This window comes from Tachyglossus aculeatus, chromosome 6, assembly GCF_015852505.1.
Source record: "Tachyglossus aculeatus isolate mTacAcu1 chromosome 6, mTacAcu1.pri, whole genome shotgun sequence".
NCBI classification, from domain to species: Eukaryota; Metazoa; Chordata; class Mammalia; order Monotremata; family Tachyglossidae; genus Tachyglossus; species Tachyglossus aculeatus.
The window spans coordinates 36,825,690-36,850,621 of NC_052071.1; the positions used below are offsets into that span (position 1 = coordinate 36,825,690).

The following is a 24,932-nucleotide window of genomic DNA, read 5'->3' on the forward strand; positions in this document are numbered from 1 at the left end:
TTTGGGACCCAAATAATCTTTCAAGTTTCAGGGAAATTGATGAACTTCCAAAAATGACTGAAGATGACCCTGACAAGAGTTTCCAGGTGTGCATGGAGGCTCAGGACTTACTACCAAAGTGCTTTAGTCGGCTTTAAGGAACTCCATCACCTTTGCCCCCTTCTATCTTACCTCCCTATTCTCCTACTGCAACCCAGTTTGTGCACTTCTTTCTAATTCCAACCTTATCACTTGGGACCCAAAAAATCTTTCAAGTTTCAAGGAAATAGATGAACCTCCAAAAATGACTGAAGATGACCCTGACAAGTTCCCAGGTGTGCTTGGAGGCTCAGGACTTACTACCGAAGTGCTTTACTCGGCTTTAAGGAACTCCATCACCTTTGCCTCCTATCTTACCTCCCTATTCTCCTACTGCAACCCAGTTTGTGCACTTCTAATTCCAACCTTCTCACTTGGGACCCAAAAAAATCTTTCAAGTTTCAAGGAAATAGATGAACTTCCAAAAATGACCGAAGATGACCCTGAGAAGAGTTCCCAGGTGTGCATGGAGGCTCAGGACTTACTACGGAAGTGCTTCACTCGGCTTTAAGGAACTCCATCACCTTTGCCCCCTTCTATCTTACCTCACTATTCTCCTACTGCAACCCAGTTTGTGCACTTTTCTCTAATTCCAACCTTCTCACTTGGCCTCAGTCCAAACTATCTCACCCCCAACCCCTCACCCCCATCCTGCCCTGGGCTGGAACTCCCTCCCTCTTCTTATCCGACACTGATGCTCCCCACTTTTAAGGCCTTTTTGAGAGGCACGTCTCCTCCGAGAGGCCTTCCTTAAGCCCTCCTTTCTTCCTCTCACATCACCCTTTCTCCATCCCTTCCTCCCAGCCCCACAGCACTTCAATACATATATGTAATTTCTTTACATTAATGTCTCCCCTTCTACACTGTCAGCTCAGTGTGGTCAGGGAATGTGTCTGTTATGCTCTCCCAAGCACTTAGTACGATGCTCTGCACAAACTAAGCGCTCAATAAATACAAGTGACTGTAGAAAATAATCTAAATTGGACGAATTTTTCCACCGATGCTGAAAAGTCAGCAGAGTCCTGCAAAAACTAATAATGCGTATTACAGCTCTTCAATGTTGTTAAATTTTGCATTACTTTAAAAATATTTTAGCGAGGGTAAAGACATTTCGTAGTGCCCTCCTGTAGGTTTTGGAGCAGATAATTTATAGCACACAAGTCTATGGGAAATAGATCTCAAAATACAGCCGTTTTCCCCTCCCATGCTCACGTTTGAGGAGCAGATCAACGCTGTACTCTGGGTTTTTGCCTGTATGTCACCGTGCTGGCTATGTTTTTTCAGATCTGCACCTTACGCGGAGAGACAAGTGTGGGTTTTAAACCAGAGAGGGAAAAGTCAAGCCACCGCAAAATTAGGAAAGGAAGATAGCCATACGCCTGCCCCCGTCCCCTCAACACACACACAAAAAAACCCCCAACAAACCAATGTATCTTTCAAACTAAACCTTTATTGAATTTTTTTTTTTTCCTTTGAAGGACTAAACCGACAAAGCCCCTGTTCAGCTGGAGGAGCACTGGAAGTAATAAAAGCCAAGACAGGCTGATTAGGTGACCGGCTCAGAGAAAAGAGAGTTAAATTGGATCCACACACACTCCCAGGCTTTCAGAAGGCTCTTCTGTTGGAGAACTTGCAGAAATTCCTTTTTGTTTTTTAAAAAAAGGCTTGAATTACTTTCCAATCTAAAACACGAAATCCAAACAGTTTGATTAATCCCCAGATTTTCAATTTTTTAAAAAAAAGGTTTACTGAATAAATAGAAGAGCAAAAAAACAAACTAAAAAACTTGGCTGTTTGTTCTGCACATTTTGTACATTTTTTTTCTTTTCCATACAAGGTGTCGCTTCCCTCTGCTGCTTCCGTTCCCGTCTGCAATCTTAAGAATCGTTTCATTGTCCACAAGCAGATGCCCTGTTTAGCGGATAGGTTTTTCCCGTGACTCCCGGAGACGAGATGACCATCTTGCCCCTCCTAGGAGTCCCCATGTCCCCTGGAAAACCGCCTTCAAGTGAAAACTCCCTCTGTTGCGGGGGGGCGGGGAGTGGTTTTTCTGATGTTTTTTCCAGATATCTGGGTTTGGTTCGTTTTTTTTTTTATCATTATTATTTACAAGGTTTTACTCAAGCTGGAAAAAATAGCAGTGTGAAAAATGAGTTCTTATCAAGAGTGCTCTTTATTTTAAACCTCATCTCCATGACACCGGTGCCGAATTTTCCCTCCCACTGAATCATTAGATATGTGCACATCAACACACATTCCAAGCACAAATTAAGAAATGCAAACAGAACAAAAAAATATATATATATGTGTACATATATATAATTTTTCCCCTATCCAAATGTTTCAAGTCTCAAGACAGCCAAAATCCTTCTGAGAACAGGCTCTGTGGTGCGCACTGGCCGTTCGGGCAGGTCCTGGTGAAGGCTGGTTCCTCCTCTCTGGTGTGGGGGCCGGCTGGGCGCGCTGGGGAGGGGCAGGGCAGCGGGACACACACATGGTTGGTTTACTTTATTTATTTGAGTTTCCTTCCTTTTTTTTTTTTTTTTTTTTTTGGTTTTGGTTTTTTTTGTTTCCTTTCTGTTTTTTTTTCCCCCTCCCCAAGTTCGACAGTAGAAAAATAACGAGGGGGCAGTGGCTCTTAAGCCAGGCCAAAGCCCTCTGAGCACTCTTGGATGGCCAACAGCAGCATGTGGCGTAGTTTCTCGTAGCTCTCGTAGGCTGGCAGATCCAGCTGGTTAAAACTAGGGAGAAGGAACACGGGGGGGGGGGGGGGAAAAGGTGAATGGCGCTTACCGATCCTCCTCGCCCCGCGAGAGAAACGGTTCCTCTCCCGGGCCGAAATCCCCACCCCACCCCCACGCGCTCCCCTCGTCTAGGAAATCCCGTTCGGTGGGAAAAGCTGGGAAGCAGAGCGAGGCCGGGGCACGTTCTGGGATTCGTCGCCCCCCCAACCGCCGCCCTCGGGCTGAGACTCCAGGGGGATGGCCTGGCTGCCCGGGGGGAGCCGCTGCCTTTACCATGTGTGAGCTGAAGGCAACCTGTCTGTAGACCTATCGTCGCGGTGAATCTGGAACTTCTGAATGCCGTTCATCCCCTCCAGCGCGGCGAAGCCTTGGAGGGGCACTTTGGAGGTGCCCGTGACGAACTGGAGGAACTTGGCGCGGTCCGCCTGGTCGAAGGAACGCAGGGCTCTCCAGAACCACTGGATCTGGAAGGAGGGAAGGCACAACCCCGCGTTCGGGAAGACGCACCCAATTCCAGGGCCGCCAGAAGCCCACGCTACCTCTTCCAACATCCCGGAATGCCGTAGCCAAACGGGCTCGCGTTGCCATTCCTTAATAACTTTGTAGTCAAAATGCAGTACAAAGCAGCTTGGTCTGGCAGGAAGAGTGCAGGCCCGGGAGTCAGAGGACCCGGGTTCCAATCACCCTGCCTGCTGGGTGACCTTGGGCAAGTCATTTCACTTCTCCGGGCTCAGTTCTCCCTCCCACTTAGACCACGAGCCCCACGTGGGACAGGGGCCGTGTCCAATTTGATGACGAAATGGCTTTACCCTCGCTAAAATATCTTTAAAGTAATTCAAAATTGAACAACACTGAAGAGCTGTAATGTGCTTATTAGTTTTTGCAGATCCAAAAACTCCACTGCTCAGTACAGTGCCTGGCACACAGTAAGCGCTTAACCAGTATTCCATAATTATTATTACGTGTGAAATCACAAAGCGGGTTCCTGAAACATCCTGCTCATCCAAGAGTAAACCTTGATTTCTCCTGTGCATTCAAGAATGCCCAGGATTTAGGAGGAAATGGTTCCCACAAGCTTTCACAGTCAACTGTCATTTTCTAATGCAGAGATCTTTTCCATCTGTTGCTCGGTGAAGAGTCTGGTGGTGTTACTCAGCGCCCTTTCCCTCTTCCCTTCTCATGGCCCTGTCCGTGAGAATCACTGACGGTGAGTGGGTGAGAAGCCAAGAAATGCCTAGAAATACTGAAATTAAGACTTCCCAGTCTAAAACAAACAATACGCACGCAACATAATAATAATGATGATAATGATGGCATTTGTTAAGCGCTTACTATGTGCAAAGCACTGTTCTAAGCGCTGAGGAGATACAAGGTGATCAGGTTGTCCCACGCGGGGCTTACAGCTTAGTCCCCATTTTCCAGATGAGGTAACTGAGGCTCAGAGAAGTGAAGTGACTTGCCCAAGGTCACACAGCAGGCGGAGCCAGGATTCGAACCCCACGACCTCTGACTCCAAAGCCCGGGCTCTTTCCACTGAGCCCCGCTGCTTCTCAACATACTAAAAAATATTACAAGCTTCCCTTTTCCACGCACCTGACTGCGGTCTTCAATCCTAACCGAGAATCCGGCTCCAATCCGTGATCCTTTGAGGATCCTTTGATTCCATAAAGGGGATGGGCAGAGAGGGAGGGATCGAGAAATGAAAGAGGGCAACTCACCTGGATGGAGTTGGACTGGTACTTGTGATATTCTGTGTTAGATTTCAGGTCGTCGATGTCGATTGTAGGCAGTCCTGAAATGAGCAGCTCCAGTTCCTGTTCCGTGAAGATGGAGATGAGGCGCTTCGGAATGATCTCATAGAAGCCCTCCAAAAAGGCGGCTAGCTGTTTGCGGATTGCTCCTGTGGGAAGGCAGGCACAGTGGAAACCTTACTTTTCTCCGCTGTTCTCTCGAGTGTCCCCAGAATGTCTTGCGGTCTCTGGTCTACCTAGTGGAATTTCTCCTTCAGCTTTCCTTTCCCTATTTCCATGATCACACCCACCCCTTGAAATGACCATGGAGCACAAATACAAATTAAATCTTCAAATAAGGCGGGGAAGACAGCTCGTAAGGATTGAAAGTACATCTTATTTCTTGAACTAGTGCACCCTACCTCCCCATCAGCTATACTGACCCTCATCTCTTTTCCCTACCCGGCCTGCCGCAGCTTCTTGAGAGGGGCTGCTACTCCTGTGACCTCCCACAGATTTTATCCTCCTCATTCTGCGGAGATGCTGAGCATTAAGGCCTCAAGTGACTGCTTACTAGGTAAAGCCAAAGCCGCCCTATCCAATCTCGACCTCCTTGATTGCTCAGCTGCCTGTGACAGTAGCAATTACTGTCTCCTCAAAATTCGCTCTGGTCTCTGCCGGTTGTTTTCCTCGCCCTTTAGCTGTGCAAACCCCGGCCGGCTCTTTTCTCTTTAAACTCACACGCCTATAGGGCTCATCTGTTCGCATGCGTTCAACTACCCGCTCTGTGCGTAACTCCCAAATCTAGACCTGTAAATTATCGGCTGCTCTTCAATTCACACGGATCTGAGCCAGCGCCCTTCTGATGAACTTCTGCCACTTCATCCTAAGTCTAACGTGGAATCTTACCTTCTTAAAAAAAAAACCTCCCTCTTTCTACACATCCATATCGCTACACAGCACTATCACCATTCCTTTCATCTAAACTTGCAACTGTGAGGACCTCTCCGATCCTTTCTTTCGCTCCCTAATTCCAATCAACAACAATAATGTCATCCTTCCTGCGAGCCCCCGCTCCCGGCTTCCAAACCCCACCTTCCTCCTGAAGCCATTCCTGTTAATCCCCTACTGCTTGGGTCAGATCATCTTGCACAACTGCCATGGCACTAAATGACCATTATTTATTTGTAATGCTCGTCTACCCCAATTAGATTATAAACTCCTTGAGGGCAGGCATTCTGAGAAAAGCGGGGACGCTGTGGGAACGGGCAGGGGTTTGGGAAAGGGCTCGGGGTACATGCAGAGCCACAAGCGTCAAACCTGTACAGTTATACAACTCCTGAGTACCTTATTAAAACCACATAAACCCCTAGAAGAGACTAAGACCTCATTTCCCATACTCCCTCACCTTTGCCCCAGCACTTAGAACAGTGCTTTGCACATAGTAAGCACTTAATAAATGCCATTATTATTATTATTATTATTACTATCTGTACATTTTATTCACCCCTCCCTCAGCCCCACAGCACTTATAGACAAAACAGTAGCTTACTTTATTGTGTGTCTCCCCCTCTAGACTATTAGCTCATTATTATTATTATTATATTATTATTATTGCGGGCAGGGAACAGGTCTACCAACCCTGTTACACCGTACTCTCCCAAGTGCTTAATAAAACACTCTGCACACAGTAAGTTCACTAAAAACTACCCAATAATTGCCCCCAGCACATAGTAAGCAGTTAAAAATACCAACAATAACAACACTACTAATGGTATTTATTGAATGCTCGAGTGCAGGCCACTGTACTAAGCACTCGAGAGATGCAACAGAAGCACAGACATGTCCCCGGCTCACCAGGAGCTTCAGAGAAATGTGACAGAATACGGAAAGATCAACTATTTATAGAGACACAAATGTCGAGGAAAGACATAGAGAAACACTATTAATATTGTTAATAAAAATAAAAGAGCAAAGGCTGCGTGGGCTGTGTTTGTAAGTTGCATGTACCTCAAAGACGGTTTTGAAAGATTGCAGAAGGCTATGCATACCTGTCATTCTCATCTGGCAAACCAGATGCACGTACTCCTTCTTGTTCTCTTCCGTTACCAAGATATTGGCTCCGTTTGGTTTGAGGTCACGAACTTCACAGACTCCAAATTCCTGAACCTAGGCAAATTGAAGCAGCTAGACTGAGGAGACGGCATACAGGCAACGGGAAACCTCCAGAGGTCGGCCCAAACTCTCACCCGCACGGGCCCGGTCCCCTCTTTCTCATCGGCTACTGATCGCTCCTCAAAAAAAATACAAAAATGGTCGGACAGCCAAGAGAAACCGCAACAGAGGAATCTGGACCTCTTTCCCCGTTCCAAATTCCACAAGGAAAGCTATGAAGGCGAAGGAACCACACGTAAGTAACTGTTCGGCAAGTGACAAGAAGCGTGACTCAGTGGGAAGAACACGGGCTTTGGAGTCAGGGACCTCCCTTTCCCCGTTCCAAATTCCACAAGGAAAGCCATGAAGGCGAAGGAACCACATGTAAGTTACTGTTCGGCAAGTGACAAGCAGCGTGACTCAGTGGGAAGAACACGGGCTTTGGAGTCGGGGGTCATGGGTTCAAATCCTGGCTCCGCCACTTGTCAGCTGTGTGACTTCGGGCAAGTCACTTAACTTCTCCAGCTTAATAAGCGCCATCATTATTTTTCTCTATGCCTCAGTTACCTCATCTGTAAAATGGGGATTAAGACTGTGAGCCCCACGTGGGACACCTGATCACCTTGTAACCTCCCCAGTGCTTAGAACAGTGCCCTGCACATTGTAAGTGCTTAATAAATGCCATTATCCAGCGCTTAGAACAGTGCTTTGCACATAGTAAGCGCTTAAACACCATCAGAAAGAAAAAAAATGAGGTGTAAGGACTCAGCATGGCGAAGATGATGAGACCACAACAGGAAGATCCTCAGATATAGAGTGCCAAATCTTGTCAACACGACCTATGGCACCTTTAGACGGCCAAGATCGATGCTTTGGAAAGAAGTCTGCATCCACGAAAAACAATCAATCGTATTTATTGAGCGCTTACTGTGTGCAGAGCACTGGACTGAGCGCTTGGGAAGGACAAGCTGGCAACATACAGAGACAGTCGTTACCCAACAGCGGGCTCACAGTCTAAAAGGGGGAGACAGGGAACAAAACCAAACATACTAACAAAATAAAATAAATAGAATAGATATGTACAAGTAAAATAAATCAATAGAATAAATATGCACATATATACATATAGACAAATAAATATGTACAAACATATATACATATAAAAACAAATAATAAATATGTACAAACATATATACATATAAAAACTGTTAGGCTAGCCCAACTGTAATGTCAACCTTGAGCATCCCATAAAGGCCCGCTAAATAAAAAGAGACACAAGATAGTCCCGATCCAAGCTAAGAGTTCGGTGTTTAGAGAACTGCCCGTCATACCTCTGTGCTGAAAGTGAGGTCATAGCCAAGAGTGGAGACGTCGTTTTCCAATAGGTAAACCAGGCCCTGGTAAAAGTGGTAGTCTTCACTCTCCATATCTGTGTACCTGCAGAGGACAAGCCAAACGGTCAGCGCAAACCGAGCGTGTGGCCTCCGTCCTTCCCGGCAGGCAGCTTTCCGAGCCAAGAGCGGAGCCCGCGGCTTCCTCACTTGAGGGGGGCGGGGGGAATAATTAAATCCTCACCTGACTGACTTGCCCAAGATATGTTTGTAAAAGGACCGGGTGAAGTAGCACTCCAGGAGCCGGTTATCGTAGACCGCCTTTGCGACAATGCGCCCGACGAATTTGAAGTAGCTGAGGTGGTTAGGGTTGCAGTGGGAGGACGGGTTGATGGTGTAGGTGACCCGGTCACCGGGCGAGGTACGGAACAAGGCGTACATGGGGTTGAACATTTCCCGTGAGATGATCATGTACCACTCACGCAGCAGCCCCCCAGCATCCTGACCTTCTTCTCCTTCAAATACTATATACCTGCATGGGAAGAACGGGTGAGATCTCAATACAGGGACTACCTGGGGGCTTCCGGAGACTTTGATGGCAAATTCACACACTGTTAGTGCTACGGTACTCTAATTAAAGGCTGGTCAGAAGGGCTTTCGATATGCATTTACCTCCCTTCAGGTTCAAGCCCGTTGGTTCACTGTTATGGCTGCCCTGAAAAACCAAACACCCCCACTCCCCCCAAAAAACTTCCAAGGGAAGATTTCAGCAACCCACATCATTCTCAAATAGAGCTCGTCCCCAACCCCCATGTCCCACTTGAGACTGTGTCAACTTCTATCCTAGTGCTTAGGCAGTTGCGAAGGAACTATCCGGGAGGCCGGATGCCAAAACAAGGACCTCCTTAAGGTCACCTCAAACGCTCGAGAAGCTTTTCTACCCGTTTTTGGCCTGCCTGTTAAGTGTCAAATTCTCCCCTTTCTAAACTGTGAGCCCGTTGTTGGGTAGGGACCGTCGTTATACGTTGCCAACTTGTACTTTCCAAGTGCTTAGTACAGTGCTCTGCACACAGTAAGCGCTCAATAAATACAATTGAATGAATGAAATACTGTGTAGATCCACAGTACAAAACCAGTGCTCTGGGCAATCAGAAAATTCCAAGTACTGAAAAAATCCAAATCGTTGTTTCCACAGCCTCTTTTCCTGAGGTAAAACACACCAACAAGGGGGTCCTCGTTGCATATAGCTACGTTATCTTACTGTTCCAATCATCAATCGTATTTATTGAGCGCTTACTATGTGCAGAGCACTGTACTAAGCGCTTGGGAAGTACAAATTGGCAACATGTAGAGACAGTCCCTACCCAACAGTGGGCTGTTCGAATGGGTCCACGTGGCAAAGGGGCCTAACAACTAATGACCGACAGCATCCAACCTCCCACTTTAGACCGGCGGCCCGTCGGACCCTTACAATCGATTCTTCATTTCCTCGGGGGATTTGCGGTGCAGCTCACGGTAGGAGTCTTCGAACACGTGATCCCGGCGGACGTGCACGGCCATATCCTCTTTCCGGAGGCCCTCATCCAGACGTTCTAGCTCTTGGCGGAAATATCTGCAGGGAAGGATAGGAAAGGGAGAAATTACACTCAAGAGAACGAAGAAGGCGGTGTCTTTGGGAGCACGAGGAGTAGATATCTGCGTTCTGAATAGGAAGAGAAAGTCAAATCCAATGATTGGCAACTCTGTAGTTGCTGTCACGTCCTGAGTTTCCAGGGAAGGATGGTGGGATTTTGGAAAACATATAAAGTCCTTGTCTGAGAACCTCCACTGACTGACGACTTCAGTCATCCCACTTAAACTGGCAGGCCAACTTTGGATAACGCTTTCGCTCTGTTGGCCAACCCTAGGAGGAACATGAAAGGTGGAGACGGTCACCACGGGCACCCGACGGGGGCTACTTTGAGGACGCTCCTGGTCAGCGGAACTTGAGTATTCTAGGAGGGACAGGGAAGGACAATGAACAGATCAACGATCAAAGGTTGGTCACAAAGAGAAAACCACCTCCACTTTTGTGATTAGGCGAGCCTGGGGGCAAGGCTTCCTGGAGGCCAAAATCCTGGATATGTTTGTCGCCTGGCGCACCGAAAATCTGCTTATCGTCAACCACTCAGGAGTCAAACTGGGCTCAGGCCCTGTCGATTTGGGTAGATAGAATATCTATTCTATTTATTTTATTTTGTTAGTATGTTTGGTTTTGTTCTCTGTCTCCCCCTTTTAGACTGTGAGCCCACTGTTGGGTAGGGACTGTCTCTATATGTTGCCAACTTGGACTTCCCAAGCGCTTAGTCCAGTGCTCTGCACACAGTAAGCGCTCAATAAATACGATTGGTGATGACTGATGATTTGGGGCCACCATCACAGGAGGGAAATCTTGGAGGATGCCCCTTCAGCTTTCCAAGGAGGAGCTACCGGAGTCATCACCTAGCACACTCCCTTTTCCCACTTGGAGAGTTTAATACATCTCAGTGCCGAAGCTTCCTTCAAAAGGGAGCCTTCGGGTATGGTTATGTAGATCTGATGTGGGAGGAAAGGTGAAGAAGACAGCACAGTCCCAATCACGTTACATCCCGGGGGTACATTTGGGACCTTCTCTTCCCCACAGCACCTGTATATATGTTTGTACATATTTATTACTCTATTTATTTTACTTGTTCATATCTATTCTATTTATTTTATTTTGTTAGTATGTTTGGTTTTGTTCTCTGTCTCCCCCTTTTAGACTGTGAGCCCACTGATGGGTAGGGACTGTCTCTATATGTTGCCAACTTGGCCTTCCCAAGCGCTTAGTACAGTGCTCTGCACACAGTAAGCGCTCAATAAATACGACTGATTGATTGATTGACCTTCTCAAAGCAGACCTGCTCCTTGCAATAATGAGATGCAACTAGATGGCAAGTTCTTTGTGCTCTTCCACACCTACCAAGGCAGCTCTTCCCATTTGGGCATCCGACGAATGGTCGCATACTCCTTTCTGAAGTGAAGCTGAAGTCTGACAGAAGGCAACTTATCCTACACTGGAAGCCTAAACCTCCTACTGCAAGTTCAATGGCCTAGAGACAACTGGAGGCCGATGCACACCTGCCCACTTAAGTGATTCTTAAGGGCCTGAGTTCTGATCCTGGCTCTGTGCACTGCCTGCTGTGTGCCCGTGGGCAGGTCGCAACTTCTCTGTGCCTCAGTTTCCTCAACTGTAAAATGGAGATTAAACACCTGTTTTCTTTCTCCTACTTAAGACCGTGAGCCCCACAGGGACTTTATCACTGTATCCAAGCCAGTTCTCAGTACAGCGCTTGGCACACAGTAAGCGCTTAACAATAGCAAATAACAAATCCAGCGCTTCGAACGGTGCTTTGCACATAGTAAGCGCTTAACAAATGCCGTCATTATAACAAATACTACTGTTATTACTATCACCACCATCGATATTATGATGGAGCCTCCTCCCCGGGAACATACTTGCGCTTGACATCGAAGTCGAGGACCCGGATGTAGTCCACAAGGACGGCGAAGGGCCCATCTGCAAGGTGGGTGGTGGACTGACGCAGGATCTGATTTAACACAGTGCGATGAGTCTCTGTGGGCAGAACCGGAAAGTGGGAAGCGAGCATCATTCATTGTTCCTTTGGTTTACCGGCAACGACTTGGCACCCTTGGCAACATCTACAGCTCCCAAGGCACATACACATACAAAAAAGGGGTGATCTGCTCAGTTTAGAGGATTTCTGATACTGACCTGATCTTTGGGATCTAATTTTTTTTTTTTTTATGCTTGCTCTAACCATCTGGTAAAATTCACAAATTCAGCTACAGGCTTAAACATCCAGAAAGTGGCCACTGCCTGGTTCACCTCAGTTCCAGGCTTCTTTGAAATTTTAAGCTCTTTTAGGGCAAGGATTTTGTACTTACCAACTCTGTTGTACTCTCCCAAGCGATTGATACATTAAGTGCTAGAAAATTCCACTTATTGACTGATTCTCGTAGGCCCACAGATGTTCTACGGCTGATCACCACAGAGTTGGTGTTCCTTAGCTCCTTTTGTCCTGTCCCCCTGGGCATCCCCTTCACTCTTTCTCCTATCTTCTTGAAGTACTGTTCCCACCAAAAGAGCCCTCAAATATAGGCAAAGCCCCCAATCACCTCGCACTCTCTAGGGGAATGACAGCCTACAGAAAAACCACTCTGAGCAGAAGGATGCTTCTCCTTTGTCAGAACCCCGCTCGATATATCAACGAAACAGCACGGCTCACGTTCAGCTAGCCTAGAAAAAACCCCTCACCTGCAAAGCGAAGGAACTTCTGTGTATCAGGAGGCAGGCTGGAGGAGATGTGCATAGAAGAGGGTTCCCGCGAGAAGAACGGGTCCAGGGAGGAAGGGGTGGCCGGGGTTAAGGGAGCGGGAGAGAGCGGAGGGGGTTCATCCTTGATGTGGGCCAACTGGCTCTCCCGCGTGTCCCGGATAGGCGGCTTGCTCTCCCGTTCCGTGGCGTGGACCAAAAAGAAGGCCTCGACAGCGGGCTGCAGCACTGAATGAAGGAGGGAGGGGAAAAAAAAAACCCACCGTCAGAAATTAGTCAGTCCAATTGTTGTCTCCTGCAGGCAGGGGCTGAGGACAGAGAGGTCTTTCATAGCAGCTGGGGGGGTGGCCTGCAGCCCTCTGGCTACCGCTCACCTAAAACGGCATGTTGGTCGTGTGACTCCTCCAGTTCCTTCAAACACTCGCCCAACATGTCCCACAGCTCGTCCAGGCTTAACTGTTCACTCAACAGAGGCAGGTCCGGCGGCCTCTCCTCCTTTTCCTTTTCGCCTTGTTGAGATCCTTCTGAACCTAGGGGAAGGAGGATTGAATTTAGTCATCGCCTGTCTCGGCTCCTCTTCCAGAACTCTGCCTCTGACTCTCGGTCTCCGCCTGAAGCCACACCACCTTTCCTCTGCACAACCTGTCTCCTCCCCCAGACTAAACATGCTCTCATAAAGCATGGCCTTCTGAGAGCTGGTTCCACCCGCTGAGGACTTCGGAACTATAGCCTACCCCCAGCAAGAATGAAGCGGGTATTTTTAGTTGTTTGGTACCAACCAGTTGTATCTATCCAGGGCTTACTGTGTGCACAGCACTGTACTAAGTGCTTAGAAGTGGGTAGACACGGTCCCTGCCCACAACGAGCTTACAAGCCGCGGCTTCATCAGTACGCCTGGAGTGACAAATGATCCCTCATGGGGAGTTATGTTTACAATGTGGTAAAGAAACACACACACATTGTTGCTATTGCTACGTGACATGATCCCAACTCCACCACATGTCTGCTGTGTGACCTTGGGCAAGTCACTTAACTTCTCTGAGCCTCAGTTACCTCATCTGTAAAATGGGGATTAAGACTGTGAGTCCCACGTGGGACAACTTGATCACCTTGTATCCCCCCAGCGCTTGGAACAGTGCTCTGCACATAGTAAGCGCTTAATAAATGCCATCATTATTATTATTATTATCCTTTAGCAACACCAGAACATCTTTCACACCAGGCTCCTCTGCCCTCTGTGAAGCATGCAGATTTGCCTCATTTCTTGGGTGGAGAATTTACAGCACCGAAGAAGTGCTTCACCCAGGACTCCAGGACAAGCTGAGGGAGAAGCTGGGGAAGTAGCTACTTATTATATAACAGCCCGTTTTTTAATCAGTGCTCACTGTAAAAACATCCCCATGTGCTCTCCCTTATATAAAAGCCACCTGGGGTGTCTTAACGGGTCCCCCTCAAACTCCTAACTTCTGAACTGTTACGGTTCTTTCCTCCTAGCTAAGGTGGCCCAGGGTGTAGTAAAACCATGGAGAACACAGTTTGGTACTGACCAACCGACTGGGTCTCCTGCGTGGCTGGAGACGGCTGGTCCACGTCCATGGGGGACTCATCTCTCCGTGCGGAAGCTTCCGACTGGCCTGACTCCGTCTGGACAAAACAGAAACACCTTCAAAGGAACGTCTGTCCTCTGCTTCTCCCCAGCACTCTCTCTGGTGGGGGTAAGCTGAACAAGGAAAAATTTACTTTCCTCCCGGAGAGGAAAGGCACCAGCTCATAAGGGCTGATGGGCAACCGCCAGCCTAGTTGGAAGATTCCCACAGTTCCATCGCCCTTGGAGAACGCGGACAAAACAAGGCAGATAAGTGGGACGCTCTCTCCTATCTCTCCTATATTTTGCCAAAACTATTTTTTGGAGTTCTAAAGAGCCCACCCCAAACTTTTTCTAAGGAAAAGCTTATCCACATGCTGCATCAGGGAAATGGCCCGGCAAGCAGCTGTTGCGCAGGGCCCTCTTTGTTTCCTTCTGCAGAAGGTCAGAGACATCAAGTCCTCTTCTACCAAAGCACTACTGGACAACAAGCACGTTTAATTCTGCCAACCGTCAGGCATGCAACTTAGTGAAAGCAGAAACTTGACGAAATCATGGTCTGTGTTTCTCTTTTTTTTAAAAAAAAAAAAGAAAGGAGAGACAGAGACAAAGAGGCACAGAGACAGACACACAGTGAAGCCAGCCGGAAGCTCGATGTGTATGACTTGTGGATCAGCTCACCTTTCTCATTAGATGGAATGAGAAAGATCGTGCATTACGACAACGCGTTCTCGAGAATAATGAGAAGGTGAAAGGGAAAGGACAAGACAGTAGAAAGGTTGAAGGAAATCAGTTTGTGAGGTTGATGGGTCTTGATCACAGGCCTCTTCCCTTCCATCTTCCTGATGTCTCTGATTTAGATGAGAGTGTAGGAGGGTTCTTCCGGCAAGCTGCCTCCAACCCCCAGTCTTGGGGCTCACTAGTAAGCTGATTCAGGAAGCTCAGCCAAGATCATTATCGCGAAATGCAGGCAAACTGGATGGGGGAACAAGGCCTACAGACACCTTCTTCTTTGCCTCTCACGCTCCATTAAAAAGAGGGTGGTTTCTGTTGATAAGAAACACTGAGGTCCTGCCCTCCGACCGCGAAGAAATCCCCTGGTATTCTGATCATCATCAATCGTATTTAGTGAGCGCTTACTATGCGCAGAGCACTGTACTAAGCGCTTCTGATCCTGTACATACTGCGTTGAGGTGCTTCTTTCAGGACACCGGCCAAATTCCAACACTGTCTCCCTCGAGCTCCGGCTTACCTTTATGCTTCCCACACACAATAGCCTTAATAGATCACAACGCACCCTCTTTCTCCAACGGACTAATGGGGCCAAGCACTCATCACTCAAAATTGAAACAACTGGAACGGAGCAGCCGGCAGAATGCTTCCAGTGACAGCTAAACGATCGAGTTGTTTTTTTTTCCACCAAAACAAACGCAAACACCCCCGGCCCCACTCCCCAGAAACAAATACCACATCCTTCAGAAAAGCGCGCAATGTGAAAAAGAACATGTGAATGAGGAAATTAAAGTAAATAAATGAATGAGTGGCCTGCAAGCACCACAGGCATCATGCTAACCGTTGCTGCTTGCTGCTGTCTCCGCGCCCTTTGACCCTCACGTACCATTTGTATAATGGCATCAGCTTCAGCCTCCAGCTGCCGAACAGCTGCCTGGATGCTGCTAGCCGAGCCCAGACTGGAGGTACCTGGAAGGAGGAGAGGGGGTGGAGATAAAAGAGGGTAAGGCGGGCGTATATTCCATCACGTTTGGTGCTACAGAGATCAGAATTTATTCAACTCACTCCCCACTTCCCCTCCGAGCACGCGCCATCTCCGAGCCGGCCTCCGCTGGGTGGTCACAGCCGGCTCCGGGTCGGACAATGGTTTGGAAGCACGAGTGCGCGCGGGAGCCTATGCTCAAGTCATTACGACTCCATCCGTGCAGCTCCCAGGACTGCAGAGGGGTTAGCATGTGGTCTTATGCACTGCACAGTCCCAGGGTGCATCACTTAGAGGGTTCAGTAAGGTTCGTAGGGCTCTATATCCGAGTTCTACCCAAAGAGACATTTGCAGTAGAAAACCATCCTGGGGGACACGGAGTCACGGGGGCCGAGCTGACACGGGAAGCCAATGGAGTTCTCAGACTCCAAGCGGGAGGCAAGAGGGTGCCGTTAGGGAGAATTTAGCCACAATAATTTTAATCGCTTTAAGAGTGTACTTGGGAGCTGAACTAACTCAAAGTAATAGTTGATGATGATGATAATGGCATTTGTTAAGCGCTTACTACGTGCAAAGCACTGTTCAAAGCGCTGGGGGGATACGAGGTGATCAGGTTGTCCCGCGTGGGGCTCACAGTCATCATCCCCGTTTTACAGATGAGGGAACTGAGGCTCCGAGAAGTTAAGTGACTTGCCTAAGGTCCCACAGCAGACACGTTGGCGGAGCCGGGAATCGAACCGATGACCTCCGACTCCAAAGCCCAGGCTCTTTCCACCGAGCCACGCTGCTTCTCTAATAGTTGTTAATAGTCCTAATAGTTCTCTAATAGTTGTTAGCTATTTTGCAACCAGGGGCAATCCAGGGTTCTCACATAGCCAAATTCCTTTCTGGAGGTCCGCTCCTCATCCAATAAAGCTGACCGCGCAGAGAGATTTCACTCACTCCCCCATCACAGCCAAGGATCCCCGGCCCCAACCCAATGTGGGCAAGGGACTGCAAAGTACCAACATTTATTGATTGATTTACTGATTAGCTTACATCTACCCCAGTGCTTAGCCTAGTAAGGGACTCGACAAACACTAATTATAATTTCTCATGGTGAGAAATTCAGTTTTGAGAGAGGCACGTGACCGGACGCCTCACGCCCCACGGACGCAATCAAGAGAAGGAGCTACTTCGCTCCCACGAATAAACTGCTCCATACCTAGCCTGCCTGTCTGCTTGGCCTTCTTGTTCGCTCTGCGAGTGTCATCTCGGAGCTGGATGATAACCTGTAAGACCCTCAGGAAGAACTTCTGGGTCGAGGTCTTGGACGTCAGCATCGACATGGAGGGCAGCTGCAGCTCCCGACCGCCAAGCGGGCGTTTCTGAGAAGCCACGATCACCACGTTCTCAGCTGTGTCGAACCTGGACCACGGAGAGAGAACCCGGGTAGAGCCGCCGTTTCAAATCACAAGCAAATAACAGAAAGCCTTCCACCTCTGACCTGAGTCCTAGAGGGTGAGAATATGTGGGTTTGTGTGCGCTTCTAGTGAAGGGGAAAATTGGATGAAAACAGCAGCCCTCAACTGACAGCACTGCTCCCCATGTATTTTTTGGGGGGGGGAAGAGAAGAAGGGAAAGGAAACAGAAGATGCAGAACGTTTTTTCTCCTGGTCATTGAGCTGAGTTAATATTTTAATCACATTAGCGAACGGCGAACTGGATGCGAGGAGGTACTTTGTGGGGGGTGTTTTCCTTTGAGAAAACACCCCTAGAAAGGCCCCTTCTTAATAGTTTCTCCGAGGACGGTTCTGTAGCCTTCCCACTGGCGGTCTCCCAAGCAACCGAGCGGTCTGCCACCCACCTGCTCTGCATTTTGCCTTTCAATTTGGTGGTCTGCGGTTGTTCCTCCGGCAGGCCATCTGGAGAGAGAGTCTCACACTGAGCCCGCCTCTGCTGTTCCAGGTTGTACTCCCGAAGCTCAGCTAGAAGGGTACCTGGGGGCAAAGCGAAGGAACCAGAAGACCCGTCAGTCTCGACTCACAAGAAGTGCAAAACGTGAAGCCCTAAGACGGAAGAGGCTGCCTGTAAAATGGAAACAGCTGCCCTGCTCCCGAGCAAACCGGCTGACGTGCGCTTCGCCCGTTGGCGTGCCGGCAACCCCAACTGCGGATTTAGGCAGGGCCACTCTGAGAAAAATGGGAATCCGGGATACATTTGTCTTGCTTTCCTCCAGGGTTCTCCAGCTGCCACAAGTTCACCAGGTTGCTCAATTAAAGTTCAAAAACTCAAGGTGACACTGGGAAGTCAATAATGCTGCAGGCCCCTAGGTATCCAGTCCACACTGGTGGGATAAATGGTTGGCTCCGCATTTAGTCAGTCGTATTTACTCAGCGCTTACTGTGTGAAGAGCACTGCACTGAGCACTTCATCATCATCATCATCAATCGTATTTATTGAGCGCTTACTATGTGCAGAGCACTGTACTAAGCGCTTGGGAAGTCCAAATTGGCAACACAGAGAGACAGTCCCTACCCAACAGTGGGCTCACGGTCTAAAAGGGGGAGACAGGGAACAAAACCAAACATACTAACAAAATAAAATAAATAGAATAGATATGTACAAGTAAAATAAATAAATACAGTAATAAATATGTACAAGCATATATACATATATCCAGGTGCTGTGGGGAAGGGAAGGAGGTAAGATGGGGGGGATGGAGAGGGGGACGAGGGGGAAAGAGAGAGGGGGACGAGGGGGAGAGTACAATGATATAACAGACATTCCCTGCCCACAACGAGCTTACAGTCTAGAGGGGGAAGACAGACATTAATATACATAAATTACAGATATGTGCGTAATTTACTGAGGGACAGTTGAACCAGCCAGGAGGATTTACTGAGCATCACCATGTGTGGAGCACTATACTAAACTCTTGGGAGACTACAAGGGAGGGAAGAGATCCGATTCGATCACTGGAAGCTTACTCAACTGGCATTATCAGTGGGTCTATTAAAATGAAGAATAAAGTTATGGTTACCCAAAATACAGAGCGGGCAGGAGCAACTTTCTAACCCTGGCACATCAAAGCCATAAATTATAATAATAATAATAATAATAATGATGGCATTTATTAAGTGCCTACTATGTGTAAAACACTGTTCTAAGCGCCAGGGAGGTTACAAGGTGTTCAGGTTGTCCCACGGGGGGCTCAGTCTTAATCCGTCGACACCTGTCCACATGTTTTGTTTGGTTGTCTGTCTCCCCCTTCTAGACTGTGAGCCCGTTGTTGGGTAGGGGCCTTCTCTATGTGTTGCCAACTTGTACTTCCCAAGCGCTTAGTACAGTGCTCTGCACACAGTAGGCGCTCAATAAATATGACTGAATGAATGAATCCCCATTTTACAGATGAGGGAACTGAGGCCCAGAGAAGTGAAGTGACTTGCCCAAAGTCACACAGCTGACAATCGGCGGAGCCGGGATTTAAACCCATGGCCTCTGAATCCAAAGCCCGGGCTCTTTCCACTCAGCCACGAAACTAAGCAGAATCACCCTGGAGTCTGAAATCCAAGTGGGCAACCCTGAAGCGTCTTTCCTGCCCTTGAGTCTACTTGGGATTTTCAGAGGCGAGGTCAGAGCAGGAGGGAAGGTCCCCCGGGGGCCCCCCAGCCTCCATTACCGATCTGCTTGCAGAGGGTGTATCCCAGCTGCCGGGCTCCATTCAATAGCAGCTTGAGTACAGTGTCCCGGGTTCCTGGATCACCCCTGGAAAGCTGCAGTAGAACATTGGCTGCATCTTCCAGACCTTCTTCTGAACAAGAGTGAGAGGTCAACACCTTGGGAGAAAGAGAAGAAACAATGAGACTGGTTCAGATCTAACAAGTGGGGGGGTGAGGCATGGTTCAGACAGGGCCTGAAGAGCAAGTGCTCACCTCCACGGACAGCTGGAGCTGGTTTTCGGTCAGGCCCGATGCCACCATCTTACTGTCCACGCCGCCACCTCCTCCCCCTTCGCCAGCTTTCGCTGGAGATTTACTGCTTTTGGTAGAAGCTGGAAAAAAAAAAAGCACAAAAGGCGCTGCTGCTGAAAGCGAGTCAGACGGAAACGTCAAGTTGGAAGACTACCTCGCGGAGGAGAGGGTAAGGCTAAGCGCCCCTTCTACCTGGCATTTCCGCAGCGCCTATCCTTCACTTGAGAAACACTGCGGGAGGGAGTGCGGGCAAGAAGGAGGAGGAACGTAAAAGCTTAGTTAGAATTATCCAACTCTAAAAGGGAAGCCTAACAGGACAGTCCTCTCCACCTTGGACCAGGGGCGAGACCGGAAATCTGAACGGTCCCCTCGAGCCCGCCACCGCCCCAAGTTTCGGAGCCCAACTTACTCGGTAAAGTAGCGGTGGCGGTGATGGTGGTCGTCACTGGGGTAGAAGCAGCGGCTGTAGCGATGGCCGCAACGGCAGTTGTTGCGACGGCCGCAACGGCGGTCGCTGCTGCCAGGACGGGGGTGGGAGCGGGCGCGGTGGTGGTGGTGGTGGAAGAGGGGGTGGCAGCGGCAGCAGAGGCGACGGTGGGAGCAACGGCGGTGGTAGTAGCAGGGGCGGCGGCGGCGGCGGCATTGCTGCCGTGATTGGCCACTGCTTCTGTCGCTTTGTTCTCGGGCAGAGCAATGGAGATGAGCGAGAGGAGTCTTAGGAGCTTCTCCGTCAGGAGGGAGCTGCGCCGGATGACGGGGTGAGACAACATGTTCATGAGCTGCCCGAGCGGCGACGCCTCCAGGCTGTACTGGGAGCTCTCCCCTTCGCCGCTGGCGCTCACGGGCACTGACTTAATGGAGTTCTTGCCTTTCCGGCTGACGTTCATGTTGTCCAGCTTGACCAACAAGTCCCAGAAGTCAGTGGAGATGCCGCTGCCCGTGGACTGCCCAGGGCAGGGGCTGCACGACTGCTTGTTGCTCCTCTCCCTGTCGCTCTCACAGTTTGTTTCTTTGGTCCGCTGCTGTGTGAAGTGGCTGGGGAACACCTGCAGGAGAAGCAAAGGAGTGAGCCGCAGGCCGGCCGTGGGGCCGGGCTCTGCTCCCCAAAATAGCTGGCGCTGACCCCCAACCTTGAGCCAGGCCCTGATTTGATGAGGGATGGAGAGTTATCGAATTCAGGATGGCAGATGGCCTCGAGACAGATGGCACCTTGGGCAGTTGACCCTCCCTGCCCTCCCCCAGCCCCCACCTCTGCCCTGTAAACCGGGTGCAAAGCAAGGAGGAAAGCATCCTCTACTGAGAGTTCTGGTAGCTTTGAAAGGGCACAAAAGTGGTTGGATCGGCCTGTAAATCCATACTTCATGCTGCTGCCCGGATTGTCTTTGTCCAGAAATGCTCTGGGCATGTTACTCCCCTCCTCAAATATCTCCAGTGGCTACCAATCAATCTGCGCATCAGGCAGAAACTCCTCCCCCTGGTCTTCCAGGCTGTCCATCACCTCGCCCCTCCTACCTCACCTCCCTTCTCTCCTTCTCCAGCCCAGCCCACACCCTCCACTCCTCCGCCGCTAATCTCCTCCCCGTACCTCGTTCTCGCCTGTCCCGCCATCGACCCCCGGCCCACGTCATCCCCCGGGCCTGGAATCCCCTCCCTCTGCCCATCCGCCAAGCTAGCTCTCTTCCTCCCTTCAAGGCCCTACTGAGAGCTCACCTCCTCCAGGAGGCCTTCCCAGACTGAGCCCCTTCCTTCCTCTCCCCCTCATCCCCCTCTCCATCCCCCCATCTTTCCTCCTTCCCTTCCCCACAGCACCTGTATATGCTTGTACATATTTATTACTCTATTTACTTATTTATTTTACCTGTACATATCTATTCTATTTATTTTATTTTGTTAATACGTTTGGTTTTGTTCTCTGCCTCCCCCTTTTAGACTATGAGCCCACTGTTGGGTAGGAACTGTCTCTATATGTTGCCAACTTGGACTTCCCAAGCGCTTAGTAGAGTGCTCTGCACACAGTAAGCGCTCAATAAATACGATTGACTGATTGATTGATTGTAAAAAGAACAAAGGGCAACGCCCAGGACCGGCCCCCTCGAAACCAAGCCACTCGATGGAGAGGTCCTCCAGGGAAGACGCCGTCTCCCAGGTGCCCCCCAAAAAGCCAGAGATGCAGCAGGCGAGAAAGCCGCAGCGGCGTGATGGACGGCAGAGACCCTGGAACGGACGCCTACTACCGCGCTACCCGAACTCCGGGATCAAGACGTGAGCCGTAAGGGAGGCAAGAGCCGCTTTTGGGTCCCCAACCCCTGGATTCTCACCTTGGCTAACTGTATTAACGTGTCGAGGACGTGTCGGCAAACAACGGGGGCCGCCTGAGGGTGGATGTGAACGGTGGCGCCACATCCGGCGTGCTTCTCCGTGTGCTTCCGCCCCCCGGATCGCTGTATCTGGAAAATGTTAGTCCGGCAGCCTAAGGCAGCATCCATGGACACGGAGAGCCAGGAGAGCTGGTTGGAGCTCTTCGACTCCATCTTATGCAGCAGGTCGAGCGGCCTGTTCTCGTGGCCGCCCACGGCGCAGCCCTTGGCCGACCGCTTGCCCTTCTCCTCGGCCGCCGAGGACTTGGGGGTCTCGACGCAGAGCTCGCTCTCGCTGCTGCGCTGCAGGATGGAGAGCAGGCTCCGGATGACCCAGTGGCGGGTCTGGGCGTGGTAGCAGAGGTTGCGCAGGACTCTGTGCAGGCGGCTGGTGTTCAGCTTGGGTTCGTCCACGAACAGGAGAACCAGAAGACACGACAAGGCCTCGTGGTCCAGGAGGAGCCGCCCCCGGAGCCGCAGAAGGCTGTCCACGTTGCTGCCGGAGGGCCTGCAAGCAGAACAGAATCGGTTAGCCTACTGACTCGGTAACCATCTAAAAGCTAGAGAAAAAAAAAGGGAAAAACCGCCAACCCACCCTCCATTTCCTCTTGGGGTGGAAGGTTGTCGGGAAATCCGGGAACGAATGCTCTTGGACAACGGGCAAGTCAAATCAGAAGTTGGTTATACAAACGCACAGAGTGTTGGCCTTGGCACACTAACGTCATTTCTACCTCAAGATTTTTCAAAAGCGCAACTGCCACACCTCAGGAGAAATGACTAGTATGTGGGGAACTGGTGCCTAGAATCATGAACCTTCTCTCCTACAGACTGGTGTTCCTTATTATTTCCTGGAGCTCTTTCTCTCCTGTCACTTCACATCTGCCAACTTGTACTTCCCAAGCGCTTAGTACAGTGCTCTGCACACAGTAAGCGCTCAATAAATAGATTGATTGATTGATTGATTGATCTTACTTTTAGTTGCCCGTGATTAACGGTCCCCTCCACCACGATTTTAGAGGAAGGTGGATTTGCTTCTCTTATCGGTGGAAAAAAAGGGACTGATGCTGAACTTGAGGGTCTCGCTCAAGTAACGGGAACGGGCTTCACGTCTACTCCTAGTCCCCCGACCTACTCCGAAGTCGGAAATTGGGGCTGGTACCTGTTATGGCTGCTGCTCCCACCCATCTGGAAAGTGCCGCCCCTTTGCACAGCGAGACGGGTGTACTGGACTCCTCGATTGCCACTCAGGCGACTTGTGAAGGCTGCAAGGGACGAGAAGAGGATAGAGACGAGTGAAAGGGCCAGAGGTAATGTTGCTCAACCGGGCCAAGGCAGACGGGTCCGAGGTCTCGCTCACAGAACTAGGCTTCAGGGCAGTCCGTGGACCACGGAAATCAATCAATCAATCGTATTTATTGAGCGCTTACTATGTGCAGAGCACTGTACTAAGCGCTTGGGAAGTACAAATTGGCAACACATAGAGACAGTCCCTACCCAACAGTGGGCTCACAGTCTAAAAGGGGGAGACTGAGAACAGAACCAAACATACCAACAAAATAAAATAAATAGGATAGAAATGTACAAGTAAGATAAATAAATAGAGTAATAAATATGTACAACCATATATACATATATACAGGTGCTGTGGGGAGAATGAGAATGCGAGTGAGTGTGTGTGTGTGTGTGGTTTCTTCAGTCCAAGCAGATTCACATACCCGGACTCCGGAGGATGGCCGAGAGCGCGGAGGTGCTGCTGTGCCCGAACAACCTCTCGTGCATGAGCTGTCTCTGCCGGGCTTCCTGCTCCCGCCTAAGGGCCTGGGCCTCCGCCGCGATATCCGGGGGCATAACCGCAAGCACGCTGTCCTCCATGTCCTCCAGCACACTGCGTCGTAGATCCGAGGGCAGGGTCTGGATGAAGGTCACTGGGTCCATGGGCGTATCAGAGCTGGCACTTTGGGCCAGCTCTCTCCTTTGCTGTTCGGCTCTCTGCTGGGCCAACACCTGGTGGAGAAATACCACCAAGAGATGAGCCGGAAGCGGCCGGGACACTTCGGCGGCCCCAGGGGAGCCCCGCGGTGACGACTTGACCTCCAGGACCGCCTCGACAACCAAACCTACCTCCTCTTGAATTGCTGGCGGAAGGGCTGCCAAGAACTCAGGGCTCACTTCGGTCACCCCAGGGTTACCCACCACTGGCGGAGCCGGGGTAGGGGTGGTGGGAGCAGCCCGGGCTGGCGGGCGGATCCCCAGCTGGTTCTGCAGGACTTCCCGGCGGATGTCATCAGGCAGCGCAGCCAAAAAGGACGGGTCTACACCCTCGGGGAGATTGATGCCTAGCGGGTGCGGGGGAGAAGGGAGGAGAGAGAAAAAAGTTTCCCCAAAGGGCAGAGGTTAGTATTGCCCGCAGAGGCCGGAAGCCCCCCCGTGTTTTGGCCTTGGACCGATCTTCATGAACCCCTCTGCCCAACCCGCCCCGAAGCTCGGCTGCGTAACTGGCTTTGCTAGAAGTCACACCTGCGAGTGGGTCGTCTTCTTCACTGCTTGTTGAGGGCAAAGGTTCCTCCAGGATTCCTCTGGAATCTGTTCCAGAAATGGCTACAGCAGAATCCCTGGTGGAGGAGCTCTCGGAGGAAGAGGCCGGGGGAGAGCTTGGAGAAGGAAAAAAAAAAAGAAAGAAAATGGGTTATTCTGGTTCTAGCAAGTGGCTCTCAGCAGAGACTGAAGAACAGCCTTCCACTCCCCGCACTGCTTCTTACGGTACTTATGAAGTGCTTCCTGTATGCCAAGCACTGTTCTAAGTGCCGGGGTAGATACAAGTTAAGCAGGTGGGACACGATCCCTGGCCCACATCAGAATCACAGTCTAAGTGGGAGGGAGTAGCAGTACTTATGAAGTGCTTACTTTATGCCAAGCACTGTTCGAAGTGCCA

The 24,932-nt window shown here is 50.0% G+C and overlaps 1 protein-coding gene across 7 annotated transcripts in view; it reads right to left on the reverse strand.

Annotated features, from left to right (window-relative positions):
- Window positions 1-1,508: 1,508 nt before the first annotated feature.
- HUWE1 (HECT, UBA and WWE domain containing E3 ubiquitin protein ligase 1) overlaps window positions 1,509-24,932 on the reverse strand; it is a 139,028-nt gene continuing 115,604 nt past the window's right edge. For 6 of the 7 annotated variants that reach the window (XM_038747643.1, XM_038747642.1, XM_038747647.1 and 3 more), the window contains 22 exons: window positions 24,518-24,651; window positions 24,122-24,336; window positions 23,716-24,004; window positions 23,160-23,262; window positions 21,962-22,508; window positions 20,053-20,689; window positions 19,605-19,723; window positions 19,352-19,508; window positions 17,537-17,669; window positions 16,895-17,097; window positions 15,550-15,677; window positions 13,939-14,035; window positions 12,766-12,921; window positions 12,374-12,619; window positions 11,554-11,671; window positions 9,509-9,649; window positions 8,282-8,569; window positions 8,038-8,143; window positions 6,604-6,721; window positions 4,541-4,722; window positions 3,096-3,286; window positions 1,509-2,819 (listed from right to left, as the gene is read on the reverse strand). In XM_038747643.1, coding sequence (XP_038603571.1) covers window positions 2,717-2,819; window positions 3,096-3,286; window positions 4,541-4,722; window positions 6,604-6,721; window positions 8,038-8,143; window positions 8,282-8,569; window positions 9,509-9,649; window positions 11,554-11,671; window positions 12,374-12,619; window positions 12,766-12,921; window positions 13,939-14,035; window positions 15,550-15,677; window positions 16,895-17,097; window positions 17,537-17,669; window positions 19,352-19,508; window positions 19,605-19,723; window positions 20,053-20,689; window positions 21,962-22,508; window positions 23,160-23,262; window positions 23,716-24,004; window positions 24,122-24,336; window positions 24,518-24,651 — 4,411 coding nt within the window. In that variant the 3' untranslated portion in view covers window positions 1,509-2,716. The remainder of the gene's footprint in view (window positions 2,820-3,095; window positions 3,287-4,540; window positions 4,723-6,603; window positions 6,722-8,037; window positions 8,144-8,281; window positions 8,570-9,508; window positions 9,650-11,553; window positions 11,672-12,373; window positions 12,620-12,765; window positions 12,922-13,938; window positions 14,036-15,549; window positions 15,678-16,894; window positions 17,098-17,536; window positions 17,670-19,351; window positions 19,509-19,604; window positions 19,724-20,052; window positions 20,690-21,961; window positions 22,509-23,159; window positions 23,263-23,715; window positions 24,005-24,121; window positions 24,337-24,517; window positions 24,652-24,932) is intronic. The other variant, XM_038747646.1, reaches the window with a different exon arrangement.